Source organism: Symphodus melops, assembly GCF_947650265.1.
Source record: "Symphodus melops genome assembly, chromosome: 6".
Classification (NCBI taxonomy): Eukaryota; Metazoa; Chordata; class Actinopteri; order Labriformes; family Labridae; genus Symphodus; species Symphodus melops.
Genome location: NC_136696.1, coordinates 19,931,583 through 19,946,372, shown reverse-complemented (window position 1 = coordinate 19,946,372; position 14,790 = coordinate 19,931,583). Strand labels below are relative to the sequence as shown.

The following is a 14,790-nucleotide window of genomic DNA, read 5'->3' as shown; positions in this document are numbered from 1 at the left end:
TCATCAAACATAAATGTCAAACTGTGTCACTTTGTCAATGGTCGTGTGTTGCATTTGTGTGTGATTTTTATGACAGGGTCACCATACTTTGTCTTGTAATACCTATTGTTGCCAGAACCTTGACCAACAGATGGGCTATACATTAAATCTCCAATAAAGTAATTCAAAAGCACATTTTATGACAAAATGTAAGAAATTACCAAAAGTCAATATATGGAATCTAAACCTATGGCTTTTAAATAAATGATTTGCATTGTTGATTTTTACAAAGACAGCACTTAACCAAGTCTTTAAAAAAATAGAATAGAAGGTAAATAAATTACACATTGGCATTTTGGTTTCGAAACAACTTCCTTTTGAACAACTTTTTCTCGAAGGGCATAGTCCCCACAAAGTGACATATAAGTCTGTGGACTGTCAGGAGCATTCTGGAGTTTATATGCGGAGAACATATTCAGCAAATACATAAAATGTTGATGAACACAGGCAATTTTTCTGTTCAAACAAAAATCGTAGCCAGATATCTCAAACCTCAGTTAATACAAGAAGAACCTTTTACAACTAACACCTGTAAATTTACAAGGCGGAAATGCACCAACATCCTTTAATGAGGCAACAGGAACAGTAACTACTGTGTGGAAAAAACAACACTGCTGTCCAGACAGGCACATAGAAAACCCAACCCCTCAGTGTTTTTATTTACAGAATAACACACCCAATGACCTCCACACCCACAGTAAATTACACCTGAATTATCAGTTTGGCTCTTGTTCTGAGCCCCTTGCCTCAGTGTATGCTACAGCAATTTGTCACAGCGACATGCTGGGTGTCTCAGGGCTTCTCAGTTCTGGGCTGGAAAGCCCTAACAGAGGCAGGGGGGAGGTTTAATGTTGGCTTGGCTCTCCTGAAACGTGTTCACTAAAAAAGTGGTGACAGAGCTGCACTGATGCATTTGGTGACTCCTAAGAAAGTGGAAAACCGGTTTAAGAGGCCTGTAGGAGGACACAGTGGCTGGTAATTAGAGAGCGTAAAATCCTCAGCCTTCACCAGCCCTCTTAGGCAATGAATAAGAGCTAAAGTAAACCAAACCTGACTGTGAAATAGCATTAGACGTCTGCCTTTAAATGGAAAGTGAAAAAAACATAGACAAAACTCATGAGCGTTTCTATACTCTCCACACTTTGTTATTGTTTGACTCTGTGCCTCACCATCATCTGCATTCCGGCGTTGTCTCTATGTGGAGGAAGCATGTTGTAGAAAGCTAACAGAAACAGGATGCTCAGGACTGTGGTTTTTGAACATGTTTTTTGTTTTTCCCACAGATGCTCCCCCGCTCGGACTGGGACCACAAGAGAGGCTCCAGAGGATCACAGGTTAGCACTGTCCACAGAAAAAGAGGCAAATAACAATAATGATAAACAGCTGACAGGAAAACAAACACTGATACATTCTCAGGAACTAGCTCCCTGGTCTTTGTCACTCGCCTACACACACCTTATAAATGACGCAAATTGCCGAAATGACCATTAACAGGCGTGTTCGCCCACTCATTTTGGCCGTGGTTAAACAGCATGTCCCGAGGTGTCACTTCCAACCATAGTCCTTGTTGCACCCAGGACCATGGTCTGTGATTTGGGTTTCAGGTGCTGCATAAGCCATTAAAGCCAAGGGAACAGAAAAAGTAGAAAAACTCAGCACAGGGGACACTAACACTTTTTTTTCCAAATGTCCTATCTTTGGAGAGGAGATTTTGTGTGAGTTTGGAAATTGATGTATTGAACTGCAGCAGAGCCGCAGGGAAGGACACCGGTGAACACAAAGGACAAATCATGCCCTTGGCATTGGCATTGCCATTAACAGTGTGTTCAGTTCTTCATGTTCTCCTATCAGGAGGATATCCATTATGTCTAAGCTTACATTGTTTGCTTTGGTTGAAATAAAGTGAGACTAAAAAACAAGCATTATGAATAATTTCATAGTGTAATCATTTGACAAGTTAAGAATCCTAAAGTGAAATATCTCCTCCTTAAATTCTTCACGGTATTCAAAGTTGACATACTCTGAAATAGTGTGTTACCCATTGGAAACTCTGTCCAAGGCTTATCAATTTGTTATGTGAGGTTAGTAGGCAAGCACATATTTTTTTGATTGATGCATTCCCTAAGCTTTAGACTCAGTGGTCAGTTGAGTCTTTTTTTGAATGGTGGTCTGCATTCGTCAGTGGAATCACATAATATTCATAATAGACTGACAGGACGTGTAAGAAGTTAAGGGTTATTTTGGCATCTCTCTCAATCTCAGGGTTTCTTTTTTTCCCTTGGCTCCACACTCTTGGACCAGGTTGTTGGTCCAAGAGGCTGGTGGCATTTTACTACACCATGGCACCTCTCAGCGTACGTAAATCACACTCTCTACTCTTTAGCTGGTGACCAGAACAGCTTGATTGATCTGCACTGTATCGTATTCACCAATGTGAACACATTAGCAGGCTCATTTTCCAAGCCACATCTTTTCTTCCCCATCCAAAGATTGCGATGGATGTTTTAGCTTAGGAATTGAAAGTGCAGTTAGCTATGGAAAGAGCTGTTTAAATATTTGTATTTGACTTGAAAACACATTGGTTTTGGAACATTACCCAGGAAGATTATTGGAAAAAAGGCTGTTGGTAGGCTCGGATCTTGGGACTACTATTGTAAATTACAGAAAGGCCGGAGGAGTGGTCTGTGAGGCAGACAAGCTATGACATTGCAGTCATGTTGACAAATTCTCGAAATGGCTATGAGCATAGAAAGACTTGAAACCTGTGTTTGTTAAACTACTGGTTTGTTAGATGAAAAAGGTCACTGCTCTTTTTTTTAGTTGGTATCATTATGGCTGTCATTGCATTAAATGGGATCATATGGCAGGACAATATTCAAGAAAAAAACATGCCATAAGCTCTGCCTGGAAAACAGTAGGATCTGCCATAAATGATACAGAGGGCTTGAGCTCCTTGTTTTAATGCTAAATGACCACTTATTTAGAAAAGCATTTAACATAGTATGACAATTTAACTCTGTTTTATTTATGGCTCCTGTTTAGTTAGCAACATTTTAAAATTGTGACTGCGTCTGTTTAATGTTTTTTAAGATATTTGACCATATTAGACCTTATATGGGGTAAATCATTGCTCACTCATAAATAAGCCTTCTGTTTTACTTCTTGCAACACTTATGTGTGCTCGGTCCTTAATGTCTGCTTTTTTTGCATCTCCATCCATCAGTCTGTCTTTGTCTCTGCTTTTTCAATCTTAGCCGGCTCCTTTGCTTGAATCAAACACCCTGAAAAAATGTGGAAGGAAAACTAAGCCTTTGGTAGGAGATGGGATGACTGCATGTGAGGGATCAATTGGCACGACCTTTCCCAGTACATTTTTAATGAGGCACTTATTCCTTTTTGTTTTGTTTTAATCCCCTCCTACATACCCCAACACATCTTTTAATAAAATATGAAATAGCATGTAATTATATTTTGGCGGCTACAGCCGAGGACCTGGCTCAGCACAGCTTCGGTCGGAGCTGTTGGAGGGGTTTGGGAGGGGAGTTGGGTCGCAGTGGGGTTGAGGAAGTGCAGTGCTGCCGGGCGTCGTTTTGGCTGTAGTAGTGAGGATTGTCTCAGTGGGGTTTTGTGTTACTGCTCTGTTGTGATTCACACTGTATCACTGCTCTGTGATTCTAAGTGCAGAACATAACCATCCCCAGGCTTCTCCTTAACTAATCCATCTTTACAGATGTAATCATTACGCTAACTGCACTGCCACTGAAATAGAATACTGCACCCTAACGATTTTTGAGAGTTTGTGTAAATGAATTAAACCAAAGAAAAAATAACGAATAAACAAAAGTATTTGTAGTATATTCTCTAGCTTCTCTGTTAGCACATGCCTGCCTTTCTCACTACTGCAGTGTGTTTCTATGTGCCTGAAGTAGATCCACAGTTGCATATGTTATTAAAAATTGGATGTGGAATTGTAGAAAATGTGTTTACAAAGAGAATCAAATGCCTTTCTTTCTCCATTAGGCCCCAGAGACATTTGTCCAGTCTCTAGCTCTCCCGTGGGATACAGTTCAATCTCACCATTGCACAATTTTAAATAGCCCACACTGCCAGAGTCTTAGAGGACTGTATGTTTAGATACAGAAGCCAAAGGGTTAAAAGAGCACTAAGTGGACCGTCTCTGAAATTACAAAAATGTGAACTCTCTGTGTTGTTTACCATTAATAATCATCGTTAGACAGAAGGGTCAGTGTTTTCTTTGTTGCACCAAATGCACTTCATTCGTCTTCTGTAGAGTAACTGGTACAAAACGGTGAGGACACAGCAGGAGCTGCATCATATTTCTAGTACTCAGTGTTGCTGCAATGGTCTTCTGAGCTGTTTAGAAAAACGTTTCACATGAGAAATGAACATTTTGTGTACATACATTTCTACAGTCTGTTTGTAAAATTGTAAATACTGCATATGCACACAGCGTAAAGCAGTTACTTTTCAGCATTATTTATTTTTTTATTTGTAGTTTTTTAAACATTATTTCCTTGAGGGATATGATTTAACTGTGATGTTGATCCTATGGCAATAACAATAAATAATCATTTAGACCTCCATTGATTCTATGTGATACCAGTGTAAATCATCACTAATGATTAGTATGCAAATATTGTCTTTATAATCTTTGATGCATTTGAGTCAAACCTCTGCCACACAGAGCAGAGTAGAGCCTTGATTGCAGAGACGCTGTGTGGACAAACAGCTTTTCACTCTTCAGGAGTGACTGCTGGTTTGTTTTGACTGGCCCTCAGTTTGGTTTACATGGACTGCAGCGCGGGTGTTAATCTATGGCACGTCTATTGACATTCTGTTCCAAACTATGTTCAAAGAGGCAATTAAGATCATTGCTCATGTACACGGTTGTTATTCATGGTAAAATGTCATAACGGAATGTTTATGCGGTTAAGTATGCAACTTGGCTTGTTAAGCAGTCATAAAAACTGTTTATTGATGCCGGTGGTCAGTTTAATCAAATGTGAAAATGTCACCCAAACCAAATATCTGTTTGTCACCAAATATCACACAGATTGTGTGAATGTTTTTGTGTACAGGTGCTGACATATAAAGATCAGAGGGTGTGTCAGGGGCTGGCATCTGGCATCTGCAACCTCTGCCAGATGAATGCCAAAAAATGTCAGCAAATATTACAATAGCCTGCAGGAAACCACATGCTCTTGGAAAATCTTAGGCTACTTTCAAATTCTGAAGGTCACTAAAGATAAGTCGCAAATATAAGCTCCTTTGTATTAAAAAGAGGAAATAGTGTCGTGTCAGGGGGCAGCCACACTAGGAAATCTGTGATGTGCCCTAAAGTCCAGTTCGTTTAACTAGTCTGCTAGCTCTAATCCGGGCTTAATTACGGTACACTTCTTGGGCCCTGGCAGGGCTGAACGATGTGCTTGATACAGTATGTGCGAGAGCATGTACACAACAAGCCTTCCATTATCGAGAAATCCTGGAGTGTTATGGCTGTATCTGACTAAAATGACTTAAAATAAGCCACACAGTAAAGAAGCTGTCTGTGTTGTTCTATGATGTGCAGACTTGGACATGACCGTGCATCCCTTTTATTTTTGTATTATATGTTTTGGTCTGCCTGTCTTGCAAACTAAGCACACTTCATAATTACATACAATAAAGCTATGCATGTGTTGTATTACGACATTATGTACAAGAGGTCATCGTGCTAAGGTATGAGTGCAGGCCAGCGGGGGAATAGGGAGGGGGTCTGCAATCAAGCTTAAGCACAGTGTGGGACAGTTGGACCAAGTGTGAGTACCTGTGAGCAAAGTAAAGCACCACCTTAAGATAATTTCACTCTCACTCTTAGGGTTAGAAGCTTAAATGATATTTAATCGGATCTAATGACTCTTTGCTTTGTCCTGACCATAGGGTTCGGCAGTTGGTCATTTTACCAATTTGTAGATTTACTATTTACTGTTTCATAGCCACCTACTATGCGTGCAATTTACTTGGAAATATGGGAATGATTAATCCATTCCCAAGCTGATGTTTTATATCTGAAAAGGCAGCCTCCTTGTTTTCTGTTAATAAAGTCTCACCTGTGGTACAGGGCAGCAGTAAAAAAAAAAAAAACATGTATGCTTAAGGAGCCATTTAGTTAAAAGTCATTTAGCACATACCCAGCCTCACTGGTAGTGCAAAGTACATTGATTTTAAACACTGCAGATTTGGCCAAGGTAGGAACACTTGCTGTGTTGTTTACAGAAGCATGTTGAAGGTTTTGAAGTGCTCCATCATAACATCTGTCCAAAAGATTTTTTTTCTTTGATACTAAGTGTCTTTTTTCCCAGGCAGTGGACTCTCTGCGGGGTTCATATGAGATCTAAACCTTCAGAAAGTGAAGCCTCCTGCAACAGAGGTGGCCGTGGCTGATGAATGAAACTAATCATCTAATCTGACAGGAAATGCTTATATAACCTTGTGATATTATGTAACATCCTCACAGTTTGATCCATTGCAGGAGGTCCACTGATGACTGCAAAGTTAAAGGTTGCAGATTGTTAGAAGATTAGGGAAATTCTGGCAGTATTTCTGAGCCAAGATGCAACTTTGGGATTCATAAAAGCTTGAGCCAGCGATGGTCTCTATACTTTGTTTTTATTCTGCTTTTGATGGGTATTATTAAGTAGCTCAGCAAAGCATTTTGTAGAGTGCTTCAGAGGAGGGAATTTTAAAGGTGGACAGGTTTTAACTTCCTTCATAGTGTAATGGACAGATGTTAAATTTTAAGCTCCAAGACTGAAACAAACATTACCTGACACAACTTGTTCGGTCTTTCAGGAAGTGTTATTCAAGCTTCTTGAGACAAGATAATCATCCTTTAAAGGTCTGTTTGTCTGCATCTACCGATGGGATTTTTTAAATTTTTAACATAGGCCAAAGCGATGTATTTGTTTGTATGCCAGATCAAACTAGGGGAAAAGTTTAAAGGAGTTGCACGTGAGTTTTCTTGTATGCTTGGATCTGCTGACAAGAAGCCAGATGGGCTCCAGCGACTTTATTCTTCCTAAATCCCCCCTTTAGCAAACTCCTAAATCAGTGTGCAAATGAGCTGAGAGACAGGTGTTTATATCTTCTCCTTTCAGCATGCATTCGAGCATGGTATAGAAAAGAGGAGAGGGAGGAGGAGAAGAGAAGATGTAAGAGAAAGGAGGGGATGAGAGGAGCACAATACTGTAGTCGTCTGTCCAGAAATGTTCCATCAGCTGTCCCAAAGGACATCTGTTGAAGAGATTAGTTTTGTCCCAATGCTGCTCATGCGTCCAATTTATCGAGTTAATGTGTGTCATCATGGAGGAATGCCCTTTCACCTGGGGAACCCATGCCTATTGTCTTTTTTTGCAGACCAGCAAGATACTTGTATAAATAAAGAGACTAATCTGATGTGACAGAAAAAATGAAAGAGTTGTTTAGGTCACTGTATTGCCTCTCAGCCAATGTAAACAGAAAAGCGTCTTGGTGCCTGGCAGCCAGTGACAAAGAGGTGGGGTTATTGGGGGAGAGAAATCAGATCCCATTCTTTAAGGAAAAAGAGAGTTCGTCAGCACGTTACATATATATTTGCTGGCAGCCCAACAGTGACCTGCTGGAGTTGTTCAAGTCTTGCTCAAACTCATTGCTGCCTTTAAAGCTGAAGGGCAGACGGTCAAAAACAGAGAGGGTCTGTTGGCTGTTTGAGGGGTCAGGACTGAGGACGTCAAAGGTCAGGTTCTTGCTCAGACATTACTAACGAGTCCATTCATTAGACATCAAGTATTGCACAGCCGTGCTGAACATCACCTCATGTTGTTTTCCAGATGTCTGCAAGTATAACAAGCTCCTGTGACTGTGAAGTAGCACTCTTCTCTTCTCCACATGTTTTTGTTTTTGTCAGTGCTAAAAGTAGCCATTTTGCTGAAATAAGGTGTGTGTGTGTGTGTATTCCTTGGTCTAATACTGCAAATACAATATGATCCACAAGGCTTAGAAGATATTTGTCTGAAACGGGGATTAAATATTTCTTCCATAGCAGTGGTCCAAAATCAGTTGGCTATGTTCTTATTTACATAGTTCATTTTGGCTTTGGTTAAGTGATATCCTTTTTTTGTGTGCCTTTTTTTTTTTTTTTTTTGCACTACCACTTTGGAAAATGACTTGTTATGCTTGTGTGCTGTCATTGTTCCTATATGATGTATTACTACAATAATGTTATATTTGTTCAATCTTAAACCTCACATACGCATCCTGTGGTAAATATTCATATTAGTCCTTTACGGCTTTCACACTTGCAAAAAACAAACTCCTGATATTTCCAGGAGGAACTGTACTGCATGTGTGAACGCAAACAGTTGCATTTCTCACTCAGATTTCACCTGTCGTTTCTCCTGCCAGACCCCTAGTATGTGTCCCACTTTAAGTCTGAAAGAGTTTATGTGTGAACGTGGAAGGAAATGATCCGGTCCAGAAAATTCAGCTCTAGCAAATGGAAGAGAGTGATGACGTTTGTATCCTGTAACTGGTGCAAGATACATAGACTGCATGCATGCAACCGCTCCATCTCTGTGCAAGTATTTAAACAGCTGTGTTACATTTCTGTTCTCCATGCTTTTGTTGATATTCTGATATTATTAAACTACACATAGCATTGATTTAAGTAACAGCAAACACACTCATTGTAGCACTGTATTTTGGGTGCTATGCTTTTTCCACTATTTCCACAACAGAGAGCTGCAAGATATTGCTTTTCCCATTGAGTGCTGCACTGCTGAGGCTACTTAGAAGACCCAGCCATTTTCAAATAAGGGGAGTGATGAGGGACTCTACTAATGTTGGTGGAACTGTGTCAACCAGAAGAGGCCACAGGACTCTTGACAGGATAGAATTGGGTTGAGGGTTCGATCCCCAGCTGCGAGCAACATCCTTCTTTCATCCTGTCCTTGGGCAAGACACTTAACCCTGAAGTCCTCCCCCTGCTTTCCAGCCATCACGATGTAAATGGGTAGGTGTAGCGGGATACAAGCTCAAGTCCATTTATAGGCAGGCCAGGGGAGCCAAGCCTCAAGGACTTTGATAGAACCTTGGATGGTGTCAAGTCGAAGAGCTTCTCCAGACTCTTCACTAGTTGCTCTGAGCTCGAGGGTATGGTACCAGATTTCTTCAACCACCTTCCCCTTATTTAAACAGTGGAACTTTACTTTCTGGGCATAAAACTTATCCGTGGCCATGTGATGAGTTTCTTAAGTCCTTGCAGGATTCATTGACTCCCTGGGATTGAAGTTGTCGTGTCGTGACTTCCATTCCACAAACATTTCAAAAGATGGGCAGACCTGACACAGCTTGAGTTTTTATTTTTCCTTATTTTCTGCATCATGATGTTATTAGGTTATTTCAACAAACTTAATTCTCTAAATTGCATGTAAACCACGATAGACCAGACCACAAACATTGTCACCATGGTGACCCCACATGCTTCCTTTGAGTGACAATAAGCAAAACAAAAAGCCAAACAATGCTCTTGAAAATACCAGAACACGGCTGATAATTTCCATCCAACTCTGCTCACATCAAATACAGCAGCTAGGATGTTTATTTTCTTGTTTTTCTGTTCCCCCTCAGTCGTCAGGCACCACTGTCATGGTGGACATAGCTGTGATGGGAGAGGCTCACGGACTGATCACAGACCTGCTGGCTGACCCTGCGCTGCCCCCCAACACCTGCACCTCACTGCGGGCCGTCAGCAAACTGCTCACCACACAACTCACCTTCCAGCCGCTGCACCGGCCACGCCCTGCACCCCTGCTCAACCCCAGCGATGCATACACCCTCTCTGACTCAGAGGAGGGACCAGAGAAAGGAGAGAAGACATCCATCCACAAGGTAAGGAAAATAACAAAGGCCAAGCTTTATTTTTCTTCTTTTAGATGAAATAGGGGAAATGCACAAACACTGAAGCAAGAATTGTTCATGAAAAGAAGCTTGACAAACTTCTGGGGGAAAAAAAGTCCATGGGGAAATACATTCCACCTTGTTAAGGCCATATAATTTATACACAATGCAGCCCTCCAAACATGTTAATCTTGCAGCCCAGTTTTCGTCTAATGAGGGCTTCCACCAGAGCTTTGAGCAAGTGAAGGAGTGCATTTTCATAGAGTTATGTTAGAGAATAGAGAGCGTCGACTGCTCTCAGCACTGTTCTCCCTTTCATTGCCACAGCTGTGTCAACATGATGGATGTGCAGAGCCAGACAGTGTACGTGTGTATGTATGTATATGAGTCGAAACGGAAGACAGAATGAAGGTGAACGCACCTCTTAAAAGGTAAGAAAGATGGACGGGTGTGTGTCAAACAAGCTGGACCCCCACTATGATAATGGTTCGAGTTATTTCTCCAAGGAGGATTTCTATTCCAGGAAGCTCGTGTTTGATGACTACTCGGCCATCAAACCAGGCACTTGGCTGACAGGTGTATTTATACAGCGTCTGAACTTTGTAAAAGTAGCTAAGACAAACTCAGCCTGCGCAGTGGCCAGTGAGACTGCCCTCATTAAGAATGTGGTCCTGAGGGACAAAATCCCCGGCTCGAAAAGCCCAAGAGGAGTCTAGAAACAGGAGTTGAGCTGGTTAAAACAGGAGTAGAAAGCCCTGTGCTTGCTTTTCTCCCTCCCGACAAAGAGTTTGATGTTCATCACGATGCATACTGATGTCTTTCAAGCTCTCTACAGGAATTTATTTTCAGTTCGGTACTGGGCCTGTTCCCTGTGCTGCAAAAAAAAGCATCAAAAGAAATATCTTATTATCAGAAAACATGTTTGTTTTTTTTCGTTGTTTTTAACATGTTTAAAGTTTTAATCATCTCACGTAAACGTCTAATATAGACTTGAATCAACCCGAGCAGCAGCTGTATTTTGTCTTCTTGTTTTTTTTCTTCTAAAGATGGCCTGGTTAAGCCAGACTCTTGCCAAAGGGGATGCGTGTGAGCGTGTGTTTGTGCATGCGTGTGCGTGTTTCTGCTTTTGTTGTGCGAGTCTGCAGGTTTTTCACCAGAGAACAGAGAAGGGTGCTGTGAAATCTTACCAGAGCACCACTCTTCCACCTTCAAAATGTGGAGTCAACACTGGCAAAATACACAACTTATTTATTTCATGCGTGTGACTTTTTTTCTTTGGGTAGATCCTAGGTTTTTAAATCTGCAATATGTGTCTGTACTCATTTAGCGTGAAACGTTGTAGCTGTGTTTTATTTCTTAACATGTATGCATCTGCATTCACAAATTGTTTCAAAGGAAATTGAAATAGGCACAAACTAAAAGAGCTTTCTCTCCCTATTATTATCTTTTTGGTGCAGCCTAAAAAAAGAGGATGTAAGTCAGTGAAATGCACTTAGGAGCCCTGTGTGTGTGTGTGTGTGTGTGTGTGTGTGTGTGTGTGTGTGTGTGTGTGTGCTAGCTAGCTCTCATAGCGTCTATGACTATGCAGTGAATAAGCTCATTCAGGATTCTGAGGCGACTTTAGTAGGTCACCCTGCAGAAGACTGAGAGAGAGAGCCTGCCATGTTGAGGGCTGCTGTGCCAAGCTGCTGTATGGCACTGAACAGATGGAGGCATCATAAGGGCACAGCACTCTGGGAATCCCACAGAAAGAGCAAAGCAAAAAGATAAAGAAAGAGACTGACAGAGCCAGACAAAAGAGAATTACAGAGAGGAATGGGAGGCAGCAAGGCAGAGAGTTGGTGTCTCTATGATGAAATGAATCTGTGCCGTTCAATACTCACGCTCTGTCTAATAAAGTGGCTTGAGAGGCATCAATAGCACAACTGCCTGCATGTACTCTCCGGTCACTGATGTCCGGAATGTTCTCTCTGAAACCAAAACAGAAGTGACTTAAATGTCTGTAACTACGATGGACTTACCAGGTTATAGCTCCTGATTTAGTTGTTTAATTTTGGGCAGATTCATGAAAAACAATTGTCTCATTTATATGATCCATCTGACTGCAAACAAAGTGAACAAGCGTAACATTGCTCTTGCAGTTGGAAGGATTTCAGAGCATTTTACTAAATGTAAACAGAATTACAGTCATGTTTAATTCTAATCTTTTATTTAAAAAAAAAAATGAATTATTTTACAATTTTGTAAATTATGTGTTTGTGTATATGTATTTCCTTTTGTGTGTGTGTGTGTGTGTGTGTGTGTGTGTGTGTGTGTGTGCAGCGTCTTAGGCGGAGTCTCCACCCTGGCCTCCTCAGGAGGATCTCATCTACGTGGACCACCACCACCTCTGCCACAGGTCTACCTACCATCGAGCCAGGACCCGTCCGAAGGGACCGCAGTGCTAGCATCAAACCGTACCATGAAACACTTACCTGCAGGTATCTGACTGAGCGATGAATACCTCATTCCTGTCTTATTCTGCTCTCTCTCCCTCCCTCTCTCTCCCTCTCTCTCTCTCTCTCTCTCTCTCTCTCCCTCCCTCTCTCTCCCTCTCTCTCTCTCTCTCTCTCTCTCTCTCTCTCTCTCTCTCTCTCTCTCTCTCTCTTTACAAAAACCTCCCCTCCCCTCAGAAACTTCTCTTTATTATGCTTTATTGTTTGATTGCCCTGTTATTTCTTTTCTTCCCCCAAAGCAGTTATTTGGGAACAAGTTTGTCATGTTAGATACACAGCCATAACATCATGCTGTTCAAATTACACTTGAGGTTCCAAAACTGTGATACAAGTAATTAAAGAGGACTCCTACAATGGCTACTAGAGTATGACGCATCATTTTAAAGAGGTTTATTCCCAGCAGTGAGGCTGTAGTTTTACTGAGTATTTCAGCATGAGTGAACAGTAGCAGTGAAGCATTTTGGGAGAGGGATGTGTCTGCAGGGGGAGCCGGAATGGAAAGAAACCCCACAGGCAAACACATTAACCTGAATAACTGAGACACACATCGACTCTCCACATTAGCACAGAAGTTAACAAGAGACTAAATCTACACAGAGGTATTGAGGTTCAGATGTGTTTGTATTTGATATGGTGCAATATATCTGTATGTTGCACCTTTACTACAAAGGGCAGTGAAGGGACAGAATGTTTGATGAAGAGAGTTGGGGGATGACATGCGAAATATGTCAGGGGTCGCATTGAACCCGCGACCGCCTCAAGTACTGTAGCCTCTGCACATGTGGTGCATGCACTAACCATTTGGCTAAACGGGTGCCCCCTGTCAAAGTTTTTCTGGCTCTGTGGAATGAAGAAGGTTACGTGTGAAAGGTGATGTTTTTATCTGTGCATGAATGGGTTTGTGTGTGCGTGAAAGATGCTTTTGTGTGTGTGTGTGTGTGTGTGTGTGGGGGGGGGGGGGGGGGGGTATGGCTGAAGGCCTTTGGTTCTGCAACAGCTGCTGAGAAAAACTATCCTGATAGTTTCACTGTATTTAGTTAAGACTCTGTACCGTAGTGATGATGTCAACGTGTCATGTTTATTGATTTAAACGTAACATAGACAATTTGTCCGTTTCTGCTCTATTTTGTTTTGCTAGTAAATCACAACTCATGTACAAAATCTAGAGTAAACACAGGACCTTAATTTTTTACAGAAGTAATTATTACTAAGTGAACTATTTCAGCATCATTTACTGAGATTAGTGCAGGCATTGCATTCCATACAATTACTCTGTGATTACTGTGACATTATGTTTGAATTATCTTAGAACAGCCCGGGGGAAAGCATGTTTTTTTTAAGGGGCAGAAAAAAATGGAGATCAGGCTTGACAAGTGTCAGCTGTGCATGTTGTGTGTTCTCAAAATGAGTTTCCGTGCGTACAGTGTTTTTTTTTTCATGATGTAGGGGCACAAGCAGTACGAGACAGCTCTGTCTTTAAAATATTAACCATGCCTGAACAAGAAAGAGTCTCTTCATGTTTCATCTGCCTTCCTCAGTTTCTCCCTTGTCAGGTTTGTGTTGCAAGCACGAAGGTCTCTAGATGATGGCCAACGTTGGTCTAAAAAAAACCCAAAAAAAAAACAGATGCTTTTGAGAGTCTATATGCTGCACAGAACTGTCAAATATGCTTGTTAGGCACCAACACTAATCAGGCAGTTAGTATAGGGTGGGTTCACATACGTATGTGACTATTTTCTTGTTCCAAGTTCCGTTGATTTTTAAATATTGCATATGAGCAGCACTGAAGTCGGAGCTTAAATATTAATAGTTTGGTAGAACTTCAGAAAGAAGTCTTGACTCAAAGAGATGGAAGACAGCCTGCATGGATTCAAACAATACAGATTCACCTGACAGCCACTTTGTATGAAGTTATTTCACAGGCATTTAGTGAAAGCGTTTGTGTGTAGTTGTTGATGCAGTATAAGCATATTTTTCTCGCTTTTGGAATTCAAAGCTTTTCACAAGATTTATCCCGGAATAAAATAAGCACTTTATCAGTTTATTTTTGCTTCAAAACCTCAGATTGCAGGTTATTCAGTTCAGTTTGCTCTACAAGGTTTATCAGCTCGCAGATGGGCATGCAGAAACAGTTATTCATTGTGCACAGCTTTTTAAATACAAAATAACTTGCTAATGAAAATGCCCCTAAAAGCCATAACAATAGTTAAAAGTGGATGTTGTGAATGTAAATGAGGCATGACTCTCTAAGTGCATGGCCTTTTCCTCTTCCTCGGATACATTTAGACACTAAATTTGGAGTTTTGAAGAAAATGTGTGT

At 41.1% G+C, this 14,790-nt stretch overlaps 2 protein-coding genes across 3 annotated transcripts in view; both read left to right on the top strand.

Annotated features, from left to right (window-relative positions):
• Window positions 1–14,790, top strand: part of LOC306825091 (cGMP-inhibited 3',5'-cyclic phosphodiesterase 3A-like) — a 68,206-nt gene that overhangs the window by 35,039 nt on the left and 18,377 nt on the right. For both annotated transcript variants that reach the window (XM_079345616.1, XM_079345615.1), the window contains exons 2-4: window positions 1,323–1,373; window positions 9,706–9,966; window positions 12,298–12,455. In XM_079345616.1, coding sequence (XP_079201742.1) covers window positions 1,323–1,373; window positions 9,706–9,966; window positions 12,298–12,455 — 470 coding nt within the window. The remainder of the gene's footprint in view (window positions 1–1,322; window positions 1,374–9,705; window positions 9,967–12,297; window positions 12,456–14,790) is intronic.
• The window catches only part of parietopsin, a 150,445-nt gene continuing 147,144 nt past the window's right edge, over window positions 11,490–14,790 (top strand). Inside the window, exon 1 of the mRNA XM_079345624.1 lies at window positions 11,490–11,504. The gene's annotated coding sequence lies outside the window, so the exon portion shown is untranslated. The remainder of the gene's footprint in view (window positions 11,505–14,790) is intronic.